The sequence below is a fragment of the Camponotus vicinus genome, unplaced genomic scaffold, assembly GCF_025532165.1.
Source record: "Camponotus vicinus isolate PSW18456_S1 unplaced genomic scaffold, iyCamVici1.0 SCAF_1, whole genome shotgun sequence".
NCBI lineage: Eukaryota > Metazoa > Arthropoda > Insecta > Hymenoptera > Formicidae > Camponotus > Camponotus vicinus.
Window position 1 is genome coordinate 24,834,678 of NW_028141945.1, and position 24,342 is coordinate 24,859,019.

At 27.6% G+C, this 24,342-nt stretch overlaps 1 protein-coding gene and 1 non-coding gene across 2 annotated transcripts in view; both read right to left on the reverse strand.

Moving 5' to 3' along the window:
* Positions 1–20,065, reverse strand: part of LOC145959838 (proto-oncogene tyrosine-protein kinase ROS-like) — a 41,973-nt gene extending 21,908 nt beyond the window's left edge. Inside the window, exons 1-6 of the mRNA XM_083079031.1 lie at positions 20,021–20,065; positions 8,082–8,308; positions 6,424–6,568; positions 6,256–6,349; positions 5,481–6,116; positions 3,781–5,255 (exon numbers count right to left, since the gene is read on the reverse strand). Coding sequence (XP_082935157.1) covers positions 3,781–5,255; positions 5,481–6,116; positions 6,256–6,349; positions 6,424–6,568; positions 8,082–8,225 — 2,494 coding nt within the window. The 5' untranslated portion in view covers positions 8,226–8,308; positions 20,021–20,065. The remainder of the gene's footprint in view (positions 1–3,780; positions 5,256–5,480; positions 6,117–6,255; positions 6,350–6,423; positions 6,569–8,081; positions 8,309–20,020) is intronic.
* Positions 18,856–18,975, reverse strand: LOC145959909 (5S ribosomal RNA). The gene has a single exon (XR_014435226.1). It is a non-coding gene; the product is annotated as a 5S ribosomal RNA (ribosomal RNA).
* Positions 20,066–24,342: the final 4,277 nt, after the last annotated feature.

Here is a 24,342-nt window from a genome sequence, read left to right on the forward strand (position 1 = left end):
AACCGTAAAATATCTAATAAAATATTCATTTTTCGATTATCTTACCTTAATACTTTTACGTACAAAATAATGAGAGGAATCAATTGGTGTAAAGAAAACATAGTTGTTTTGAAGAAAAAATATGGAATTGTTAATTGCAAATTACATATTTTTTCTTAAAAACAACTATGTTTTTTCTTTCAAGCCTCATAACTCAAAAAGTACTTAACGAAAAGGTACTTAATTATAGTGTTTTGGAAAGCTATCGAGATAAGCTACAAGAATATGCAATGACAAATAGTAGGTTCCATTTAAGAAATTGAAGGTGACCTTCATGTGACCTTCAAATAACTCTTCAAGGTCAAACCAATGATACCATCTTATGGCCCCCTCGAAACCAAATAACTTTTGTCTGAAACATTTTTCTCTAAAATGCTTTGTTTCCGAAATAAATGCGTGCGTTAATTAAAATGGCTCACCCTGTATATATATATATATATATATATATATATATATATATATATATATATATATATAGAAAGAGAGAGAGAGTGTGAGAGGATCGCAAATTCGTCATTTCTCATTTATATTAAAATTTATTTGATATACGTAAGCACATTGCTATACAGCACTGGTGCTACCGACATTTTGTGCACATAGCACGGAATAGAACCAAAAATTGTGCACCTTATATGTTACCCTCTGAGAACATTCGTGCACCTTGGCTTCGTAGTTTAGGTGCACGTTTTTAAGGTCCACAGAGGGCGTATCGCTTTCAGGGATCACTTAAAAGCGGGCCATGACACCTCTCATTCTTCTCTCTGCTAAGCAATTACAACACGCTAGATCTCTATGTATGAAACGCAATTCTTCTAAGTAGCAACAGCCTCGCGCAACATCTTCGCACATGGCGAGCAAATCCTGCAAACGCAGAGCATGCGAATCTGACGTTTGCAAATTTCGACAATCTCTTAAATATTTTAACATATCACCAGTTTCCATTAATTCCAACACTAGTAACGACGAATCTCCATCTAAACAAATGGCTAACAATCTTAATACATGTTTATGTCGAAAGTGAGTTATAAGTCTGGCTTCTTCTAAAAATTTCTTTTTCTCATGGGAAGAAGCATCATTTCGAAGCACTTTTATTGCAACGGATATCTCTGTGCCCGATCTTTCTAAGTTCTTCACATTTCCTTGAAACACCTGCAAAATATTTTACACAAATTTACATACGTATTTCATTAAAAAATGTATAGTTTAATGTCAAGTAACGCTATATTTTACTTTATATTAAATAATTCAACGACAAATACATAATAAAGTGTATGTATGTTGTCTCATCTAAATTTTATATTATAATCCATAATAAAAATTCATGTAATTTATGTCTTTATTAGGAAACGTATATCTGTGTTGTTGATCTAGAAATTAATATCGTGAAAAAATTAATTTTTCCAAATGCGCCGCTAACAAGAGATTTTGTTAGTGTAATTTGTTTACGTTTGATTTCGGTGATTGCATATTTATCCGGATTATAATGTAACATAGGACTGTAAATCATATTGAATTGAGTGTTTCAGCAAGGTACTTCATGTACAATAACTATGTTATAGTCTGAAGAACTATAACTTTATTTTACTGTTAATATAAATTTAAAACGCGATAGAACGTTCGCGAACCGCCACCTCAGCGAACCATGCGCGAATTGGCTGGAAACGCGAAAGTGCAAACAAAGGGTTTCGACTTTTGAAACGCCTTTGCTTGCACTAACAATAAGATTTGACCGCCACAAAAGTTCATTATGACCTTATATGGTCATGTTGCTAGGCGATCCCCTCCCAAATTTCGCCAAAAACGAGTGAATAAAAAACGCAGCACGCGGCGGACAGTAGTTAATGAAAAATTAATCAATTACGAGTGCATAGAAGGGCTAGTCGCTATTTAACGCTCCGATTATTAAAAAAAGGATTTAGTACTTAAAGTCTAGCGGAGTACTTAAAATTTAGTACTTAAAGTCTAACGGAACTAAGGAAGAGGCTGAGAAAAGAAACCCGAGATTTGTATAAGTAGCTGTATGAGTAGCTAAACAGTGAATGTATTTAAAAATATTACAAAAAAGGAAAATAAATCAATTTTGTTAGTAAAAAGGGAAATATTCGACGATCCCGTAGCCCTTTCTTTATTACTCCCGGCGGCGCCCCACATCCTGTGCCGCTCCAGGCATAACAATTAATTCCGTGTCCGTCATTATTGAAGGCAAATTTTGTCCAGTATTATTTCTGCGTTGTCGATATACTGTAATAAAATTTTAATTTAGTTATGTAATATCTATTAAAAAATTTATCGCTTTTAAATAGTATTTATTAATTTAACTTTATATAAGTAAATTAATTATTTTCAATAAATTTTTAGATATTACAACTGATATATATGTATAATCTACAATTCAAGTCAATATGCGCGTATATCAAATATACTTACATCTATAAAAGTGGCAGGCGCAGAATACAATAACTATAACGATAAAACTTAATAACAATGGTAGGTAATATTTTATAGCTAATATTCCAGGAGTGCTCGAAATATCACCTATATTACGAAAAAATATAATTTTAATATCTTCGTGTGTGTGTGTTTCATTTAAAAACTAATTTCTACTTATAACTTTATTATAAATATTTTATTTTTTAAATTTTGTAGACCTTTTAATATCCAAGAAAATAAGCACATAATATTAATATACATATAGCACAGAATATTCCAATTACTTTGCGGCAATGTTGCAATATTGCAAATTCCAATGAAACATTATAGAACATCGCGGAAATATAAATTAACAAAATATTTGGTAGATATTAGAAATACAATATTTATATTTTAGGAACATTGCAATAATACCTTTTAATTTATCTATAAAAATTATGTAATATTATGTAATAACATACAAATAATATGAGTCGATTCTAAGCTAAAGGTAAGCATTGCTATTTTTTCTATTGAAGGATATAGATAATATTTTATATTATCGTTACGCAATATATTTAATGATATATTAATATCCAGGTAGCAAAATAACGTCTAAAGACGTCTTAATGACTTACTATGATATCATTAAAACGTTATTAAAATGTTATTTGACGTCATTCTGTTACCTTTTTAATTTTTATTTTATATGCATTTTTATGTATTTTTCACATGCAAATATATGTAACAGATAAATGTAACGAATTTTTAAAATATTTAAATAAAATTAAATAAAAAAGAATTAGTAATAAATGCATAATTAATTCAAATTAATGTTTTTATATTTACCCCATTAGAGTATATAAGAGTATATAAAACATCTAAAGTAAAAAAGTGATTCGTATAAATATTTAAAATAATTTTGTATCCAAAATATAATATTTTAAGTTATATGATTATGATTAAATATAATTTTATAATATATTATTTTAGATATGATGTCGTTGCAAACTGTTTTCATATCAAGCTTTTTAATTATATGCTTCCATATGCTTCTGTGATATTTATCTGTCGGAAACAAAAATACTCTACATGTAATATTATTAGATGGCTGCCATAACATTGCGTTCTTTCAAATATATTACACTGCAATGTTGCTATAATATTTCATTGCAATATTAGACGAAGCGGATATCTTAACTTTGTCACAACTTTAAAACAATGACTCAGTAGAGTTTCGGAATTGTTTTGAAATATTGCAATGTTTCAATGAAATTGTTCTTCGATATGTCTGCAACTTTTTGTGCTGTATGGATATCTTTATTTGCTTACCAAGTGTTGAAAAAATAAATCTTTCATCAGCCGGCCATGTAAAATTTTCATCATATTCGGGATATCTTAATATTAAGCGAAGCTTGTATAAAGTTCCGGATTTTAAATTTCCGATATGGTATATTATTTCTTTGTTATAATTCATTTTAATATAATTCATTGTTAGCCACTTTTCTGCTGCAATATCTTTGTATTCTAGTGTAGGAGGGATCGTCAGATTAATGTTTGGGATCCATGAAATGTCCATACTATTTATGTTAACCCCGCTCAAAGTAATATTGTTTGGATCTGAGTATATGTGAACAATATTGCTTAAACTCTCATTGTACAAATCGCTGAAATTAATTGGATACACACGCACGTATATCAAGTAATCTTGTACTGGTAGCGACAAGTTAATCTTTGTGAAAAATCTGCCGTCTGCCATACGTTTCGACACATTGATAAATTGTTTGCCCTTTTGTTGCGTGCCGTTCACTAATATAACTGACTTCCAATGCAGTTCGTAGGTCACGGCCACGCAGTTCACCTTCTTGGGTGGCATCCAATGAACTACTGCTATAGTAGGCGTCAAAGCTAGAACACTTATGTTTTCTGGTGCATTAAGCTTGCCCGAATTAGTTTTTATTGGTATCACATTCGAATCGAATGGATTTATTGATAATTGATCAAAGTAAAAATTGCTTAAAGTAAACTTCAACTTGTACTCTGTAAATGGTGTTAAGTTCTGAATCTCGTAATATCGCTCGACCGTCTGCACATTGAATTTTTCAGATTTGTTGAGATTGTTGTCTAAACAACTTACGGAGATAGTATATATAATAATTGGTAAATTATATTTTTTGCATCCACTCTTTACAACCGGCTCCGGAAGATTTACAATGATGCTGTTTGTCGTTGCAGTCACATTCTCAAAATTGTAAATTTTTTCGTCAGGTATCAGACATCTCATTGGAGGGTACGGTTGTAAAGATTTATCAAAAGCGTGAAATTTATGAATCCAAAGAGTTCTATCTTTTGGAGTTATTATTACTTTTTGAACGTATTTGAATGCGTTTACGCTATCGAAAAGTGCATATTTCTTTTCCAAAACGTAAAAGTAATTTATAGAAATATCGACCGTAACCATGTAATTCCGTATAAAAATATAAATGTTTCTTTTGTCAATCTTTACAAAATTGAATTCCACTGTGTCATTCATGTCTTTGTTGTGTAAAATCATATTGCACATACAAACGTTAATGTCTGTCACAATTATGTAATCTTTCTTTACCCAGTAAATTAACGGCTTCTCATTATTCATATCATCAACTTGTATGTAACTAAATGAATAAAATGAATCCTTATGAGATTGGCAGGAGCACATATTGGATGAATTTATCTGAATAATTTGCGAGTTTTTTCCATCAAGATCACATTGTATTATATTATCAAATTGTCCATCCATTTTATTAAGTGAGTTGTAATATAAAAGTCTAAAAAAATATATAATTATTTTACATATTATAAAAAATTAATTTAACAATAAAAGAAACTTATGTGTAGTAGAAATTCAAAATTCTTATAATTATATAATAACTTATTATTTTTTTTTACTTATGATCTTAATTATAAAACCACGTAAAATTATAAAAAAATTACAAATTTGCATAAATCTTTAATGGAAAATTATTTTTTCAGGTGAACGGTAGTAAACGTACCCCATAGACGGTGATACAATTAAATAGTCAAAAGTAGTTTTTGCTTGGAAAATCTCATCAAATTTAATTATGCCATTTTCCCACATTGTTAAGTCGAACTTTACAATGAAAGAGTAGTCTCTATCCTGATAGGCTATATATAGATTTCTTGCTACCCAGTCAAGGCAGAGATCATATAGCTTATGATCAAAGCTAGCTATTTTTGTGATATTATTTTCAGTAATCTCCAATGTCATTAGATTATTATTTCCGTGTATCCAATAAATTCTATGTTCTTGTGCACAGTAAACGACATTTCCTATGTCCGATTGTTCAACGAGATTATTAATAGTCTTTGAATCTAAGTCCAATATGTGGATGCCAGCATTCGTTACTAATAATAATTTAGGTATTGGATTTTCATGCGTAGTCGATACATCGATTAAATCCGAGTAAGGACCAGCAATAACTTCAGTATGTGCACGTACTCGGAAATAATATGTCGTATTAGATTTAAGATTGTGCACCGTGTGCTCCAATTTTGTAGTTGTGATATTTTTATCGTCGCAGATTTGAATCTCTTTTAAGTCCTCGATGGAAAAACATTGCACTGTGTACCCTTGTATTATTTCATCGGTAAAGTTAGGTTGGTTCCATCTGTAAAAGAATAACATTTCAGTCTTTTTATATTTAGTAAAATCATAATAGAATTAACATTTTGATATAGTTATGTCGTTGAATTTAAGAAAAGAAGAAAAAAATGAGAGAATATAAACTGAAAATTTAGATTCTTTACCTCAATGTCGCAAAAATGTCGTTTACTTTTTTTGTGAATTGACTGTCGAATTGTACAAATGCTCTGAGAGATGTTGGCTTGTTCAAACTGCGTTCTAGAGATTTCAAGATCGTACATATTAACATAATTATTTTTTTATTAATGTTTCATGCATTTTTTGCAACTTACCAATAGATTCTGGAATTATAGAAATATTTGCAAGTGTAACTTCATCGACTTCTCGCTCATTTCTCACAGTCATACTATCGGAATGACTTTGATCAGGTTTGAAATTTAATATATGATGATTACTTTTCCCGGACGGTGAAATATCCTTAACAAAGTATAACATACGAAAAGATTTTAATCAGTACCGTTGGAGCAGAAACGCAGTTATTTCTGTGTTTTTAATGATAAATTATATAAATTATGAAACAAAAAACTATCATTCGTTTCTTGTTTGGTTAATAATATCCGTTTGATATATACCACTCTTAATTGATAATATGTGAAATACGATGTAGTTTTATTTGTGTAGAATCTATTTTTTATTCTTCTTTAAGACATCTTGTATATCAAACATGATTCATATATCAAAAGGAAAGTCATGTAATAAAAGGTTAATAAGAGTCAATAAGGATTTATAACTGCAATATTTAGCAAATAATGCAAATGAATGTACAGCTTTTCCCACTTGTTGAAACAATTTTGCCTAACGATTTGATTCTTTCACGACAGGTTAATTAACTCTTCTCCAATTTTACCCTAACTCAAATTTCTTTTTAAAAATTTGTCCAATATCATTAAAGTTTTAATTTGTACTTCAAGAATAAAAATGTTAAAAATATTGTTTCTTTACAGTTAAATATTTTTCATAGAGATTATGCAAATTTATTTATCTAAAATCTTGTCAAATTTTTTCTAGGTTATCATTATATTTTTAATGGAAACAAATCCTGAAAAACATGATAGTATAAACCGACAATAAGTCTCAATAAGAATATGTACACATAATTATATATAAATGAACATATGTACAATGAAAATTAGTATAAATTCTAGGGTGTAGCGATTGCTGTTGCATATATTGTCTATTAAAATATTAACATTACAGTTAATTTAAAGTTTCATTAGACAGATCGACTCTCGACTCTCTGTCTCGATATTTAGTAGTTTTATTCCGTTATATAATTATCCTTAATACAAAGAAATGACGCTAACTTTCTAAATTAATTTCATAAAATGAAATCTAAATTAGTGTAAATCTTATACTATGTATCAATAAATGTTATAAATACCTAAAAAAATTAAGAAATTTTAGTAATTGAAGAAAAATAACATAAAAAATCTGTTCAAGTGTCATCATATATATATATATATATATATGTAGGGGAAAGTAGATAGAATGCTTCATTAATTTTAAAAATTGTTATTTTTAGAAATAATAATAGTATATATATCCTTCTCTCTCTCTCTCTCTCAGGGAGAGAAAGGGAGAGTAAGGGACAAAAATAATACAATCAAGTTTTAATTTACCGATTTAATTGAACTTATTATATCATATTATATAACATCTTTTCATAAACAAAATTTCCAAGCTTTATATATCTTTTGTTTACATTGAATAAAATTTTCTTTTATTATTATTATATATAAAATAAAATTTATTATTATATATAAAATTTCCTTATACATCCTATTTTTATGTTGAATAGTTTTATTTTTTATCATCATATATATAGTGTATATAATTTATTATTGTACATTTTTACACTATACATTTTTAGTTACACTATTAAGGCAATGACATTCAATTGTTTCTTAATCAAACGAAAAATATCTCTTACTTGTGTGAAATTTAAATCCGGATACATGGAAACGCTATCTTCCTGGAGGCTGTTTGGAGTGGTATAATCCTTTGGCATTAACGTGATAGTTCCCTTTGTCAGTACTAAGCTTTTCAATAAAACGCATAATATTGTTCCAAACATAATCTGCTTTTTTCGTAAATGTTTGCACTCAATCAGTTTCCTTCTCCAATTAGTTGTTTTTCTCACCCTACTAATAATTCATTCTGCTAATCGAGTTGATATTAATTTATATATATACATATATTTTCGATAAATTCTGGTTATTTCATATATATGTATATGTGTCTATATATATATATATATATATATATATATAATTAAACAAAACAGTTATAATGGCAATACGAGTCTAGTGTCGATGTTATAACACATTTATTTATAATACAATCAAATAAATATTGATATTAAAGTATACAAAGAGAGGATAGCGAACGTTTCGACCCTATTTTTGGGTCATCTTCAGCGCGAAAGTATATAATAAAAGATAATATAATGAAAAAATATAATAACAAAGTGTTTTATATCGGAGTCTGTTACAAAGGGTGCTGTCTAAAGCGATAATAAATGTCTCGGTATCTCATTATCTTGACGATGCCTATGTAAAAACAAAGGACAAAAGTAAAATAAGTTAAATAAATAATGTAATTAATATGAACAAAGAAAGAAAAAGTACTAAATTAAACATGAAATTATGAGATTGAAATGTTAATTTATTAAAAATGATCTAAATATAAACTGAACATAAAGTCAAAGAAATAAATAAATAAGTTATAAATAAGTTAAATAAATAATATGACTAATATGAACATAGAAAGAAAAAAGTACTAAGAATTACATGAAAATTACGAGATTGAAATTATTTTAATGTCAATTTATTAAAAATGATCTAAATAAACTGAACATATAGTCAAGAAATAAAAATTAAAAGGTTAAAAAGATAAGAAGTTAAAACTACGGAAATAAGACTTACTTCCAGGCATCGAAGATAATGACGCGCCGAGGAGATGAATAGAGACAACTTAACATCTCCGAAGACAAAGATCGACTCGTCTTTAACGGATAAATGTGACTTATATATAAACGGTAAAGAGAGTCAAATAATGTATAAATGTACGCATACGCAAAGTCGCAGACCTATTTGTTATGATAAAAACTGTGTTAAATTTTTGGCAAGTTGTTGACAATATTTAAATAAATTTCTGGTAAACGTTCAGTATCCGTTTGCAAATTGAGACCATTTTTTTGCCTCTTGATATATAGCATTTCGGAGATCAATCTTTTACTCAAATATGGTTCTCGATCCAAAACCTGAACGCCATCCCAATCAAAAGTATGATCAAAACCAACCCTGTGATTCGTGATGACTGATTGAGAATTAGTGTTATGTCTAATGTGGCTGCGATGTTCGTTGATTCTGGTATGCAGTTGTCTGCAAGTTTGTCCAATGTAGGACGCATCGCAATCCATGCAGTTCAATTTGTATATGACGTTCAAAGAATTGGAAGTAGGAAGAGGATCCTTATGAGCCCTGATGAAGTTTTTCATTTTATTGATACTGTAATATGAGAGTCGAACATCCAAATCCTTAACGATATGTTTAAAACGCCCGGAGATTGAAGGAACGTATGGTATCGTGAAATAAGTAATGTGATCATTTGTGTTTATGACCTGGGTATTATTCACTAAGGAATTTGGTTTGAAAAGGTGTTTCTTAAGGCGGACACATGTGTGGAAAATAAAATTTAAAGGGTATCCATTGCTTAAAAGGATGTTGATAGCCAATTTAATATTCTTATAATGGAAAACAGGGTGAGACAAGCGGAAAACCTTGTCTATTAAACCAATTACTGTGCCTCTTTTTTGGCAGAGAGGATGTTGAGATAAGAAGTGTAGGTATCTACCGGAAAAGGTATCTTTACGGTACCAGTCAAAAATTATAAAATTATTGTCGGAAATTAAAGTCACATCTAAAAAGTTAATTTTATTGTTGGATTGCGATGCGTCCTACATTGGACAAACTTGCAGACAACTGCATACCAGAATCAACGAACATCGCAGCCACATTAGACATAACACTAATTCTCAATCAGTCATCACGAATCACAGGGTTGGTTTTGATCATACTTTTGATTGGGATGGCGTTCAGGTTTTGGATCGAGAACCATATTTGAGTAAAAGATTGATCTCCGAAATGCTATATATCAAGAGGCAAAAAAATGGTCTCAATTTGCAAACGGATACTGAACGTTTACCAGAAATTTATTTAAATATTGTCAACAACTTGCCAAAAATTTAACACAGTTTTTATCATAACAAATAGGTCTGCGACTTTGCGTATGCGTACATTTATACATTATTTGACTCTCTTTACCGTTTATATATAAGTCACATTTATCCATTAAAGACGAGTCGATCTTTGTCTTCGGAGATGTTAAGTTGTCTCTATTCATCTCCTCGGCGCGTCATTATCTTCGATGCCTGGAAGTAAGTCTTATTTCCGTAGTTTTAACTTCTTATCTTTTTAACCTTTTAATTTTTATTTCTTGACTATATGTTCAGTTTATTTAGATCATTTTTAATAAATTGACATTAAAATAATTTCAATCTCGTAATTTTCATGTAATTCTTAGTACTTTTTTCTTTCTATGTTCATATTAGTCATATTATTTATTTAACTTATTTATAACTTATTTATTTATTTCTTTGACTTTATGTTCAGTTTATATTTAGATCATTTTTAATAAATTAACATTTCAATCTCATAATTTCATGTTTAATTTAGTATTTTTTCTTTTTTTGTTCATATTAATTACATTATTTATTTAACTTATTTTACTTTTGTCCTTTGTTTTTACATAGGCATCGTCAAGATAATGAGATACCGAGACATTTATTATCGCTTTAGACAGCACCCTTTGTAACAGACTCCGATATAAAACACTTTGTTATTATATTTTTTCATTATATTATCTTTTATTATATACTTTCGCGCTGAAGATGACCCAAAAATAGGGTCGAAACGTTCGCTATCCTCTCTTTGTATACTTTAATATCAATATTTATTTGATTGTATTATAAATAAATGTGTTATAACATCGACACTAGACTCGTATTGCCATTATAACTGTTTTGTTTAATTTTATATTTCGAGTCTTATATTTATTAATTTTTGTAATTTATATATATATATATATATATATATATATATATAAGTATTTTTTATAAACTCAGTTTTAACGAATTGCACGTTATTGTCTTCTAATATTATGTTTTTAATTTCTTTTTATAAGGGGTCAATATATAATATACATCTTAGGATTAAATTAGGGAACTTTTATTAAGTAAATAGTGTCTTTCTTCTTTTTAGGAAAATAAATGACAGTGAGAAATGATACATATTCATTTGATTGTATCGCGAACACAGGAATATAATTATTATCAGCTTTCCTCTTAAATTTCTTTTAATATTATAGTAGAAAAACAGTCGATAAAAAGATAATCGCAATCAAATTATGATCAAAGAAATTATAGAATTACCAATCTTGTAACATTTTTGTCCATACTCACACGCACAGTGTAATCGAATTTACTTAGATCTTTGCTATATCTTTGCTATATCGTTTTATTAAAAATGTAATTTTTGTAAAATTCGTTCGTATGTGCTACGTATACTTTTTAAAATCCACTATTCATACACAATTACACGTTTTCTGTGATATTCATATGATGTTTGAAGCAAGCGATAAGTAAGACGCGGTAGCGTCTTTCAGCTAGCGATCACAATAATAACTGACTTCGAATGATCAATCTGATCATGCGTTACCATGACGTCTTATTACTAACTTATTAGCTGCCTCTTAATTTATTTTTCTCCGCGGAGATACTCAGCACTACTTTAAAAACAATTAAAATCTTTAGAAATTGTTTGACAAAATGTTATATATATTATAAAAATAGTTCTATATGTATATAAATATAAATAATTATACTGTTTAATAAATTATTAAACTTCTTACATTAATTTATTTCTACGTAATTTTCTCTTTTGTACAAGACACTTTTTGGCACGTTTACTATATAAAAAGATATTCTAAGAAAAATAATAATGGATTAAAAAAAAATGATTTACGTGACATTCATATGATGCAATTTGAGTCAACTGATACATAATGAAGTAAATACTAGCGTAAATACTAGCATAAATAAGTATAAATTTACACAGTAGTATAAATAATTAAAATAAGTAAATTAATTAATTGTACGAGTTATTATTATCGTTATTTGTAAATAATCTTAATAATACAATAACTTATATAACTTTATAATATAATATAGCAACGTATAGTATTAATTACTTTATTATTTTAATTATATTGTAATTTTTTTGTATACGACACAGTCTTTAATATGCACCAGTGTACATTAGTACATTCAATCAAATTTTCTCTTTCTTTCGCTATAAATCAATTACTTTATTTCAAAAAAATTTTGATAAACGCTTTAATTACGTGAAATACAATTGAAAGTAATTTTGTGAGGCTTTGGTTCCTTCTTCTTTTGTAATTTATTCACTCCATTCATATATCAAATGATATATAACACATTTTTATTTTTATAATTATTAAAGAGACATTCTGCATAAGAATATTTTTAATAATTTAAACGAGTATTTAAATAATGGCCTCTTTTTAAATACATAATAATAAATGTATTTTATAAAATAAAATATTTTATAAAAACTTATTCTCCTTAGCAATGATATATGTACGTACAGCAATGATATATGTATATACAAAAATTTATATGTATAATTTGAAATAGAAACAAGCTTTAAAACATAATATAAAAAAGGCTTGAAAAGAAAATTACAATTGTATATGTTAACATTTATGAATTTACAGAATAATTAATACTACATTAAAGCGCAGATCTTACATAATTATAAGATACAAAAATGCACATGTCGAATGTCTAATGAAATATTGCAAAGAACAAACATTCTCGTATTAATCCGTCTACAATTTATCCCTTAGTAATAAATTATTTATATCAGCTAGATAACATCTACTATATTCAATAAATCATCTCTTCTATGTTACTTCTTAGAACTATATTATTTTCGAGATAATATTTAAAATTTAGTTTAATTTTCGTTGCATTGAAACAACACAGTATTAATATCAAATGGACAGTTAACCTTTTAACTATGGCAGTTGTCAATGGCTGACGACATTTTATGAAACAATCGTCAATAAGCTATCGTCAATAAGAAACTTTAAGATATGCTGTGGTGCGGGGATTGCTTATTGACAATTCCATTAGTTCCATTAGTTTTTTCTTACGTTGTGTTATCTCGAGTCTACAATTATTTATTTTATTCATTAATAATTCATTTCATTTATTTATCTTACGAATATATACCCCTAGTTAAAGTGTTAAGTAGCATCGACAATCTTCTTCGCGCATACAAAGTTTGTCATACCGATGATAAGTTTTCATAATGTAGAATCACCTAAGGATGTTAATTTTCAAACATTGCACTTAGAAGTAAATATTTCGAATACAAATATTCCATCCAGCGTATAAGAAGCAGAATTTCTCCTTCCTAGTATATAATATGATTTTAGCAAACATAATATTCATGTTCAACTTACTGATTCCTACTTGCCTACTTTTAATTAATTTTTTAATCGTTATTTTATATATACTATGTGTATTATAAAATTCAAAAAAAGAATAACAAAAACATTGAAATAATTTATATAATAAATTTTGATGTGTTATGTACAATATTAAATAATTGTCTTAGTCTCAGGTAAGGAAAACTTTACTGATATTACGATTCAAATCTAAAGAAGGATCAATGGAAGTCAATGGAAGAACGTTGTTGTGCCATGTGAGATATGACATATGAGGTGCCGTGAGGACTTTGAGGATTCACAAATCGTCGGAGTTCGTCAGTGGAGGATTGTAGTATAGTATTTTTATTATAGATTCTTGTAGTTTGTTTTTATATTATCGAGTATAATATATATACTCTTTATTATATACATAGTGTGAAGTAATTTATGCGTGAAGTAAATTATTTTCTTTTCCAGCATGCATGATTGATTCTAAATTATTTCCAATTATTTCCAAAAAACCTTTAGCGATTGACTTTAATAAGTGCAAAATTAATTAGCGACTGCCGGCCACTCGCTCGCAATGGATGGCTTTTATTACTTCGTTTTGGCTAAATTTTTAGTGAAGAATGCTTAGCGACATGATCATATATGGTCACAGTGACTTTTCGTGCCGATCGAACCTTAGTGCAGGCGATTCAAAATCGAAACCTTTCGTTTATACTTTCGTATTTCCGAAGTGTACGCGCGTGATTCGCTGAAAAAACGTTTTACGCGGTTCGCGAACGTTCTATCGCGTCTCTATTTGAATAAAAATAATGTTAATATTGAAAGAATACTATAGTCTCTCAGACTATAACGATATATATAAATTATAATGTGTGTGTATGTGTGGGAGAAATTTAGAAACGAAATTAATCAACTGCTTTTTTATAAATCTTTTAATTTTAATATCAGAGCACACGAGAGAGATTAATATACTAAAAGTAAAAAATGTAGTAGATTAGTTCTGAAAGACTTATACATAAATCACATTACATCATATGACTTATAGCATTTTTATTATTGCGCATGCTATAATATATATATATATATATATATAATTACTAATAAAGTGCTTGAAGAGTAATTCAAATTTAAATCAGCAATGAATGTAATATGATATATAATATGATATATATATATATATATATATATATATACAGGGTGTCCCGAAACTAACACTTGATATTTTAAAGGAAGATTCTCTGGCCAATTTAAAAACGATTTTTCCTCAGCGAAAATGTCGCGGCACTAATAGTTTTCGAGTTATAAACGATTGGAAATAAAGGGTTTTTCGCAAACTAAGGCTTATGGGAATAAAATATTAATAAAGTCACATTCTTTAGTTAATTTTAGGTAGAGTTTACTTTAATAGAATTTTAATTTAAGGCTTAGTTAGAAAGATACATGATGACAAAAATTGGGAATATGCAAAAAATAATGATCTTTCTCGATATTTACGCTGAGGAAAAATCGTTTTTAAATTGGCCAGAGAATCTGCCTTTAAAATATCAAGCGTTAGTTTTGGGACACCCTGTATATATATATGCATATGTATATAATAATTTGTAACAGGCACTTAGCAAAATCTGTTACAGCTTTGGTAGACCGGATATATGTATATATATATATATTGTATATACATATGTATGTATATATATATATATATATATATATATATATATATATATATATATATATACAGGGTGAATTTTAATGGTTGTGTCAATCTTTTTATCATACGGGAGATTACCGATCACAATTTTAATAAATTGATTGATACATAGATGTCAGTTAATTGAATTGACCGTAACGAAGGCCGAAATATAATGTGTACAATTAAAGCAAGTTAAAAGCTGAAATTATGTAGTGTGGATTTATTATTATTATTAAAGCTACGCATTTATTATTATTATTATTAAATATATATGTTATTATATTTATTATTATTATTATTATTATTTTACTGTGATTAAATTAGGGATTTATTATTATACATATTCGGTATATTAAAGCGGAAGAAATACATATTTAAAAATTCAATTCAAATTTAACACTTTAACGTTTTATGTAAAACTTTATTTCAAATTCCGCATTTATTTTTATGATAAATTTTTATTGTTTTATATGCTAAAAATATGCAGCAAAAAATTTTCTTCCTTCTTAAAATAAAATTACGCAATTGTTTCATAAGAATGTATTTCTTGTGGAACAATTGTGTGATTTTATTTCAAGACGGCAGAAATACTACATACCTTTAGCGTATAACAATAATAAAAATTTTTATCATAAAAATAAATGCGGAATTTGAAATAAAGTTTTACATAAAACGTTAAAGTGTTAAATTTGAACTGAATTTTTAAATATGTATTCTTACTGCTTTAATATATTAAATATGTATACGTAGCTTTAATAATAATAATAATAATAATAATAATAAATATAATAATATTTATATTTAATAATAATAATAATAATAATAATAATAATAATAATAATAATAAGTGCGTAGCTTTAACAATAATAATATATCCATACTATATAATTTCAGCTTTTCACTTACTTTAATTGTACACATTATATTTCGGCCTTCGATACGGTAGATCCAATTAACTGACATCTATGTATCGATCAATTTATTAAAATTGCGATCGGTAATCTCCCGCATGATAAAAAGATTGACACAACCATTAAAATTCACCCTGTATATATATATATATACATATATATATATATATATATATACAGGGTGAGTCAAAAGTATGTTTTAAAAATTTGTGAGCGTGTTCCTGGATAAAAAGGAAGAACAAATGTTCATATGAACATATGGTCGCAAATGCTTTGTTGTCGAGATAATGGACATAAATCAGCAGTATCAAATAATGCTTTATTTGAACGTTTACAATTTTGTTATTGTTGTTTATAAGAGATGTTCAAATAAAGCATTATTTGATACTGCTGATTTATGTCCATTATCTCGACAACAAAGCATTTGCGACCATATGTTCATATGAACATTTGTTCTTCCTTTTTATCCAGGAACACGCTCACAAATTTTTAAAACATACTTTTGACTCACCCTGTATATATATACACATATATATATATATATATATATATATATATATACAATATAATAACAATTAGCTGAAAAGAAAGAGAATCGAGGCATACGCGTTTGACTATGTAGTACAAATTATTCAACATATTGTGTAGTTTAGTAGGAGGCTTGTTACTTTCATGACACTGTTACTTTTGTCCCCGGTTTCCCCTATATATATATATATATATAAAAATATGGAATTGTTAATTGCAAATTACATATTTTTTCTTGAAAACAACTATGTTTTTTCTTTACACCAATTGATTCCTCTCATTATTTTGTACATAAAAGTATTAAGGTAAGATAATCGAAAAATGAATATTTTACTAGATATTTTATGGTTTATATAAAATTAAGAAATTATTTCAAGCCTCATAACTCGAAAAGTACTGAATGAAGAAATACTTTATTATAGTGTTTTGGAAAGCTCTCGAGATAAGCTACAAGAATAAGTAATAAAAAATAGGGGTTCCCATTTAAAAAACGGAAGTTGATCTTTAAATGACCTTAAAAATGACCTTTAATGTCGAATCCAAGGTCACTATTAGATAGCCCTCTTTGTTCCCTACAACTTTTATGCGAGTCGTTTTCCTTCAAACGTTGATCCTGAAAAGTTATGAGGGTGGAACTTTTAAAATGGGACACCCTGTATATATGTATATATGTATATACATATACAGGGTGTCAGGACAATCTCTTTAAAAAAAAAAACTCTTGTAGCTTCCCTCGAGAGCTTTACAAAATACTATAATAAAGTATTTTTTCATTAACAAGGAAAGGCACGGAAAGGTTTCCTTCCGATTTTGATGAGTTTTTAATATGTTGTTTTCTTAATTTTGTAAGTACATATAAATTTATAATTATATATTTTGTTTATTATTTTATGTTTTATAGTTATACAGTATATTTTCATTTTTATAATTACATATTTTATGTTTATTCATTTATTTAATTAATTTAATTATTTAATATAGTTTTTAATAATTTATTAAAGTAGTTGCCTACGTATCGTACGTTTCGGATATAAATACACACACATATATTTCATATTTTCTCATTAATTTTATTAATTTTAATATTTTTTTATTAATAAATTTTATTACATAATATTAAAAAATTTTATTTATTTTATTGCATTTTTTGTTTTAATTTATTAATAATTCTTAGATGTCTAGTAAAAATTGTTCAAATAAATAAATGAAAAGTGAAATTGCATTTTATTCGAATTTATTATTGTAATGTGACGCCGGATCATTTCGACGTCAGGAATCATTGGAAACCATCGAGAATCAAAAATCTCGATCTATCCTGATATTACCGAAAGGTCTCAGTTCCCGTCATAGCAAGTAGTCTTTATCTTATCCCCCCTCCATCCACTTGCGAGTTCGAATAATAACAAAAAAAAATTTTGAAATTATTATAATTTATTATTATAAAAAGTTAAAAAAAATAAATTTTTTTTTCTGTTATTGTTGTAAAGTACTTTTGAAGCCTTTTACCTTTTAATTAGAAAATTTTTTTCTATCTCTTATAATTTCTGAAATATTCATCTCGGAAGAAAAAAACCAATTTTTTTCAAAGAGGTGTTTTACCCTAGACACGCGTATGGGCACATATAAAAAAATACGTGTCCCTTATTTTTGTCTAGAAAACAACATATTAAATGCTCATCAAAATCGGAGGAGGACATTTCCGTGCCTTGTAATAAAACCATCACATAAAAAACGACGGCATGGCCCCGGCATGATATAATTTTTAAATTTTTAGAACGTATTTTATAAATTTTTAAACGTATTGAACGCAGTTGTTTATAAATTTTCAAACGTTACGTATGCTGTTATTTATGATCATTTTTCACGAAATGTACGTACAATCTATTGATTCAATAGTTATCATATTATAAGTAAGTGATTTAGTATAGGGGTTGGAATAAAAAAATTATACCAATATTTATAATATTTAAATTAGCAAAAAGAAAAGATAATGCCAACAGTACATGGTGTTCCCAAGCGGTCACCCATCTAAGTACTGACCCTGCCCAACGTTGCTTAACTTCAGTGATCGGACGAGAACTGGTATTTTACAACGTGGTATGACCGTTGACGATAATAAGCCTTCCGATTGCTGAAGATTAAGATTTAAATTTTTAGAACATATTTTATTAATTTTTAAACGTATTGAACGCAGTTATTTATAAATTTTCAAACGCGTATGTTGTTATTTATTATCATTTTATTATGATTTTTCACGAAATGTATATACAATCTATTGATTCAATAGTTATCATATTATAAGAAAATGATTTAGCATAGGGATTGGAATAAAAAAATTATATCAATATTGATTATATTTAAATTAACAAAAAACAAAAAGATGCTGCCAACAGTACATGGTGTTTCCAAGCAGTCACCCATCTAACGAAAAGGCATGGAAGTGTCCCCCTTAATGAGCTTTTAATATGTTGTTTTCTAGACAATAAGGGACATATTTTTTTATACGTGCCCATACGCGTGTCTAGGGGGTAAAACACTCCTTTGAAAAAAATCGATTTTTTTCTTTCGAGATGAATATTTCAGAAACTATAAGAGATAGAAAAAAGTTTTCAAATTAAAAGTTAAATGGCCTCAAGAGTACTTTACAACAATAATAAAAAAAATTAATTTTTTTAATTTTTCAAAATACCCCCACCACTAAATATATTTTTTTTAATTTTGAAATTTTTTTATTACCAAGTGAAAGATTATTTTTTGCGAATCCAACCATATATGATTAAGTGATGTTTCGAAAAATCATTTTCCAGAATTAATTATAAACCTTCCTGTAATACGCTATTCGTGTCCGTCCATGCGCTCGATTTTTCGCGCAACACATCCTGTTTTTCTGTAATGAAAGATAACTAACACGGATACATTTACCTATGTAATCACGTTTTCTTTTGCATGCATAGCTAGAATAACATTGATATAATAAATTAAATTTATATTTAACCGTTTGAGTGCCACGGACTTTTGTAGAAACTCGATCGAAAAATGCTAAGCGGCGCGATAGTGCTTGTCTAATTCCGAGTCGAAAAAAGGCAAGTGGCCAACCTTGTTTATAATATTAAAAAAATATACACGTGTAGAAGTGTTATATTACTTCAATTTCACCTTAATTTGCCTATGACTAAACGGTAACAGTAAAGAGACACGCACCGACAAAAACCGAGCGGTTACTGTGAATTTACAGATTGATATGCTGGCACTTTTAAGCACTGAACAAAAGAAGCGCGATCGCGCCGCTTGACACAAAGGTTAATATGTGATAAGATATTAAAACGTTAAATATAGATAAGCTCAAAATGTATGCATGAAAAATGACGCACGAGGCTCTAAACTTGTTTAATTTAAGACGGCACAAGATAAAATAATAATAATAATAATAATAATAATAATAATAATAATAATAATAATATAATTATATAATTATGTAATTGCATAGCTTTACGGAGTGCATGCTGCACTTATTTATTACACTTATTGTTTCATATAGAAAAGGAATTACTATCTTATATCATGAATCGTAGCTATTATTTTTCCATGGCTTGATGTTTGACGTTTGCAAAAGAAATTAGAAACTTAAAAAAATTTAAATTAAAGTCAAAGATTAATGATTATGAAAATGTTTGAAGTATACAATATAAATATATATCATTGAAGCAATAGTATAAAATGTGTAAAAAAAATGTTTCGGTGGCCATTGTACGACTTTATCAGTTTAAAATTGATATTCCTTCTAGTTTTGGCAGAGGGATAAGACCTAGATCTTTTAGTGATAATATTCAATCTACAAGATTTAAAAGAGATAGATATTTCTTTACATCAAAATTTATTAGTTGTTCTGCATTGTATGAGAATTAAAGCAAAAATGAAAAGAGGAAAGGAGGTGTAGGAGAAAGACATTCACATGAAAATTTTTCAGACAGAGAAAGATAACTAGATTTTGAACATTTATGCAATTAATATTATAAAAGAAGTAATATATATGAAAGTTTTATAATTGTAACATACAATTTTATAAAGATCATTAATAAGAAAAGAGAAGAAAGGATAAGATAAAAGAAGGTGTAAACATAATATCCATTTATTTTAAATCATATATAAATATATAATGCTTTTTATTAAATAGACAAATAAGAAATTTTGTAACATAATTATATAATTTAATTGCGCATTATATATATATATATATATATATATATATATATATATATAATTGTATTTGATATAATTATGTACATAAATAAAATTATGGTTTAAAATTACAAAGATGATGGTCATGAAAGAAATGTTGTAAATAAAGAATTCTCTTACACCATGCACAAGTAATTATAGCAATATTGCCGCAAACATCGCATGTTGGTTTAAAATTTTTTTTAAAACAAAAATTAACTGGCGTTTCAAATTGTGCTGGTCTATCTTCAATATAACCGCTTTTATGTCATGCATATTTAAATAAATCTCTGAATCTCGGTGATGAAAATTGATAGTGTGTTAAAGATTGCAATTTTAAAATGGCATATTGTGAATAAAGTTTGATCTCTAAATCTATAAGTATGACAATATCCGAAAAATTATTTTATTTTATAAAATTTTTCCACAAGCGAAAGTCATACACATCTAATGGTTGTCTTTGACCCCGAGTCCTTGCTGGTATAGTTAAAAAAACAATATCTTCAACAGATTCTGGTTTATTTTTTGCAATTATATTTGGACAATATCCAGTTCAAGAATCCAATAATAAAACTGATTTAGAACCAACATTTGGAAAATAAACTTCTTTTAACCAAATTTCAAAATGATTGTGTCATGTTAATTTTCTAGATTTATATAACAAAAATATTGTTCTCCCTAAACATTGTTTCTTTTACTCTCGGACCAAATGATCCAGTGGGTTCTTTTAAAACAATAAAATGAGGCGATAGTAATCTACCATCGCCTGAAATTGTTGGTTGTATAGTATAACTATTTGTAGTTGCCAATATTAACTGTGCTGTGCACTTTATCTTTCTTGTACCTTAGATTGCTAAAGAACGACCGAAGAAGAACTGCGAAATTCTAATTGAAAACCGCTTTGGTCTGAATGATATATATTTTCATATCCATAACGCGTAATATAATATTTTACAATTTCAATAAACTTATTGTTTTCTACTTACAGAGATTCTTTTGATTTTATAGACCTTTTTGTAACAAATTTTGTGACTTTACGAGAAACAATATTATGTGCCATTTTAAATTTCCTTACCCCTTTTCTCTTTGCTGTAAATTCTGGTACATTAATCTCCTGTTACGCTTTGAGGGCCCATCGAGCAATATCAATATCGTGAATAGTTACACCTTTCTCTAGACTTTCTTGGAATTTTTCTAATATGTATGGTGAAATTTCCTTTAACTTTTGCAATTTAATCCCATCTCTGTTGATTTATTCTCCTCATCTTTGTAATTGACGTAATGATGTCACTTTCCGAAATCTATGTTTTACAGTTTCTAACGATTTTCTTTTAACTGAATCAGCAGATTTCCAAAACTCAACAGCATTTTTTTATATTCAATTGAAATGTCATCATTTATACATATCATTTCTTTTACATAATATGATGCTTCTTGTTCTTCATCTCCATCTTCGTCTGTTACTAGTTCTGTTTCGGGTATATGTCAAAAGAATTTTGAAAATCAAGAGAATCTTCTTCATCTATTTCAAATTTTTCTTCATACATTTGTTACAACATATTTTCTATTTTCTCTTTTACTTTTGTTTCTTCATTTGTAATAGGAGTTTGTGGCAAATTAAAAGTAACGGCAGTAAACAGAAGTATTATGATGTTTCGCGGATTGAACTGCATTTTGCTGTAAAAATATAATAAAATATATATATATATGTTAAAAATATAATTAGTAATTATGCTTAAAGAATGATAAATTTTATTTTATGCTTATTGTATTTATTTTTACCTTTTATTTAAATTTTCTTCTTCTTTTTTGAGAAGTCTGTTCAATAAAACAGACGGTAATTTTAAATAAACGTTTGTTGACGGTAATTTTGTATAAACATATCTGTTATTTCCACAAAAGTTATAAGTATCAATAAATTTCAATACTTTAAAAAAATAAAAATTTATGTTATAATTGTGATTTTATACAGCCGCAAAAGTACAAAAATCGTAAGAAAAATATAAATTAATAGATTTTTAAAATATCAATAAATACTCTTACAAGAGCACACGCATCGATTTAGTATATCATTAAACGATGTCACGTATTAAGTTAACACTCGCAAAAACCTCTTATACTATGGCTGCGTTCCTTTTTACGCTTTCAGCGCTGAAAGCGTCGCTCTATCTTCGTTTGATATTCGATGTGCAACAAAGACAGAATGATGCTTTAAGCGTGTAAGCGTTCAAATGGAACGCAGCCTATCTCGCTCCAACAGATTCAGATATATTTATATGATGTTTGTCAGATATATTTATATGATATATTATTTTTGTATGATTTTTGTGTCCTGATATTTATATTTATTCAACTGTTTAGGATTAAATGTCTAGCACGATAAAAACTTCCGATAATTATATAAAATGTTTTTCAAATATATCTGTTAATTATCTTCTATTACGGAAAAACAGGATGTGTTGCGCGAAAAATCGAACGCATGGGTGGACACGAATAGCGGACTTACAGAGAGATTTATAATTAATTCTGGAAAATGATTTTTCGAAACATCACTTAATCATATATGGTTGGATTCGCAAAAAATAACCTTTCACTTGGTAATAAAAAAATTTCAAAATTAAAAAAAATATTTAGTGGTGAGGGTATTTTGAAAAATTAAAAAAATAAAATTTTTTTTGTTATTGTTGTGAAGTACTCTTGCAGCCATTTAACTTTTGCTTTGAAAATTTTTTTGTATCTTTTATAATTTCTGAAATATTCATCTCGAAAAAAAACCGATTTTTTTCAAAGGAGTTTTACCCCCTAAACACGCGTATGGGCACGTATAAAAAAAAAGTGTCCCTTATTTTTGCCTAGGAAACAACATATTAAAAGCTTATCAAAATCGGAAGGAGACACTTCCATGCCTTTCCTTGATAATATTTGTTTAAAAATGTTTTTAGAAAAGTTTGAAAGACTTTTCTAAAATGGAAAATTTTTTTTAATTTGAAAACCTTTTTAATAATTAATTAATTTTTAATACTTATTTATTTTAATTTATTTATTTTAATAGTTTAATAATTTCATTTATTTATTTTAATTTATTTATTTATATTAGCCACTACTACACGGTATGGCGCTGAAGTGAGAAATGCCGGTCTCGCCTTAACCCGGGTCTTTGGCTATCTGTCTATTAATCTGTGATCTTACAACAAGCTAGTATATCTCACAACAAAAATTAGTATCCTATAACGTCTGTTGACGATCTCCATACTAATGTA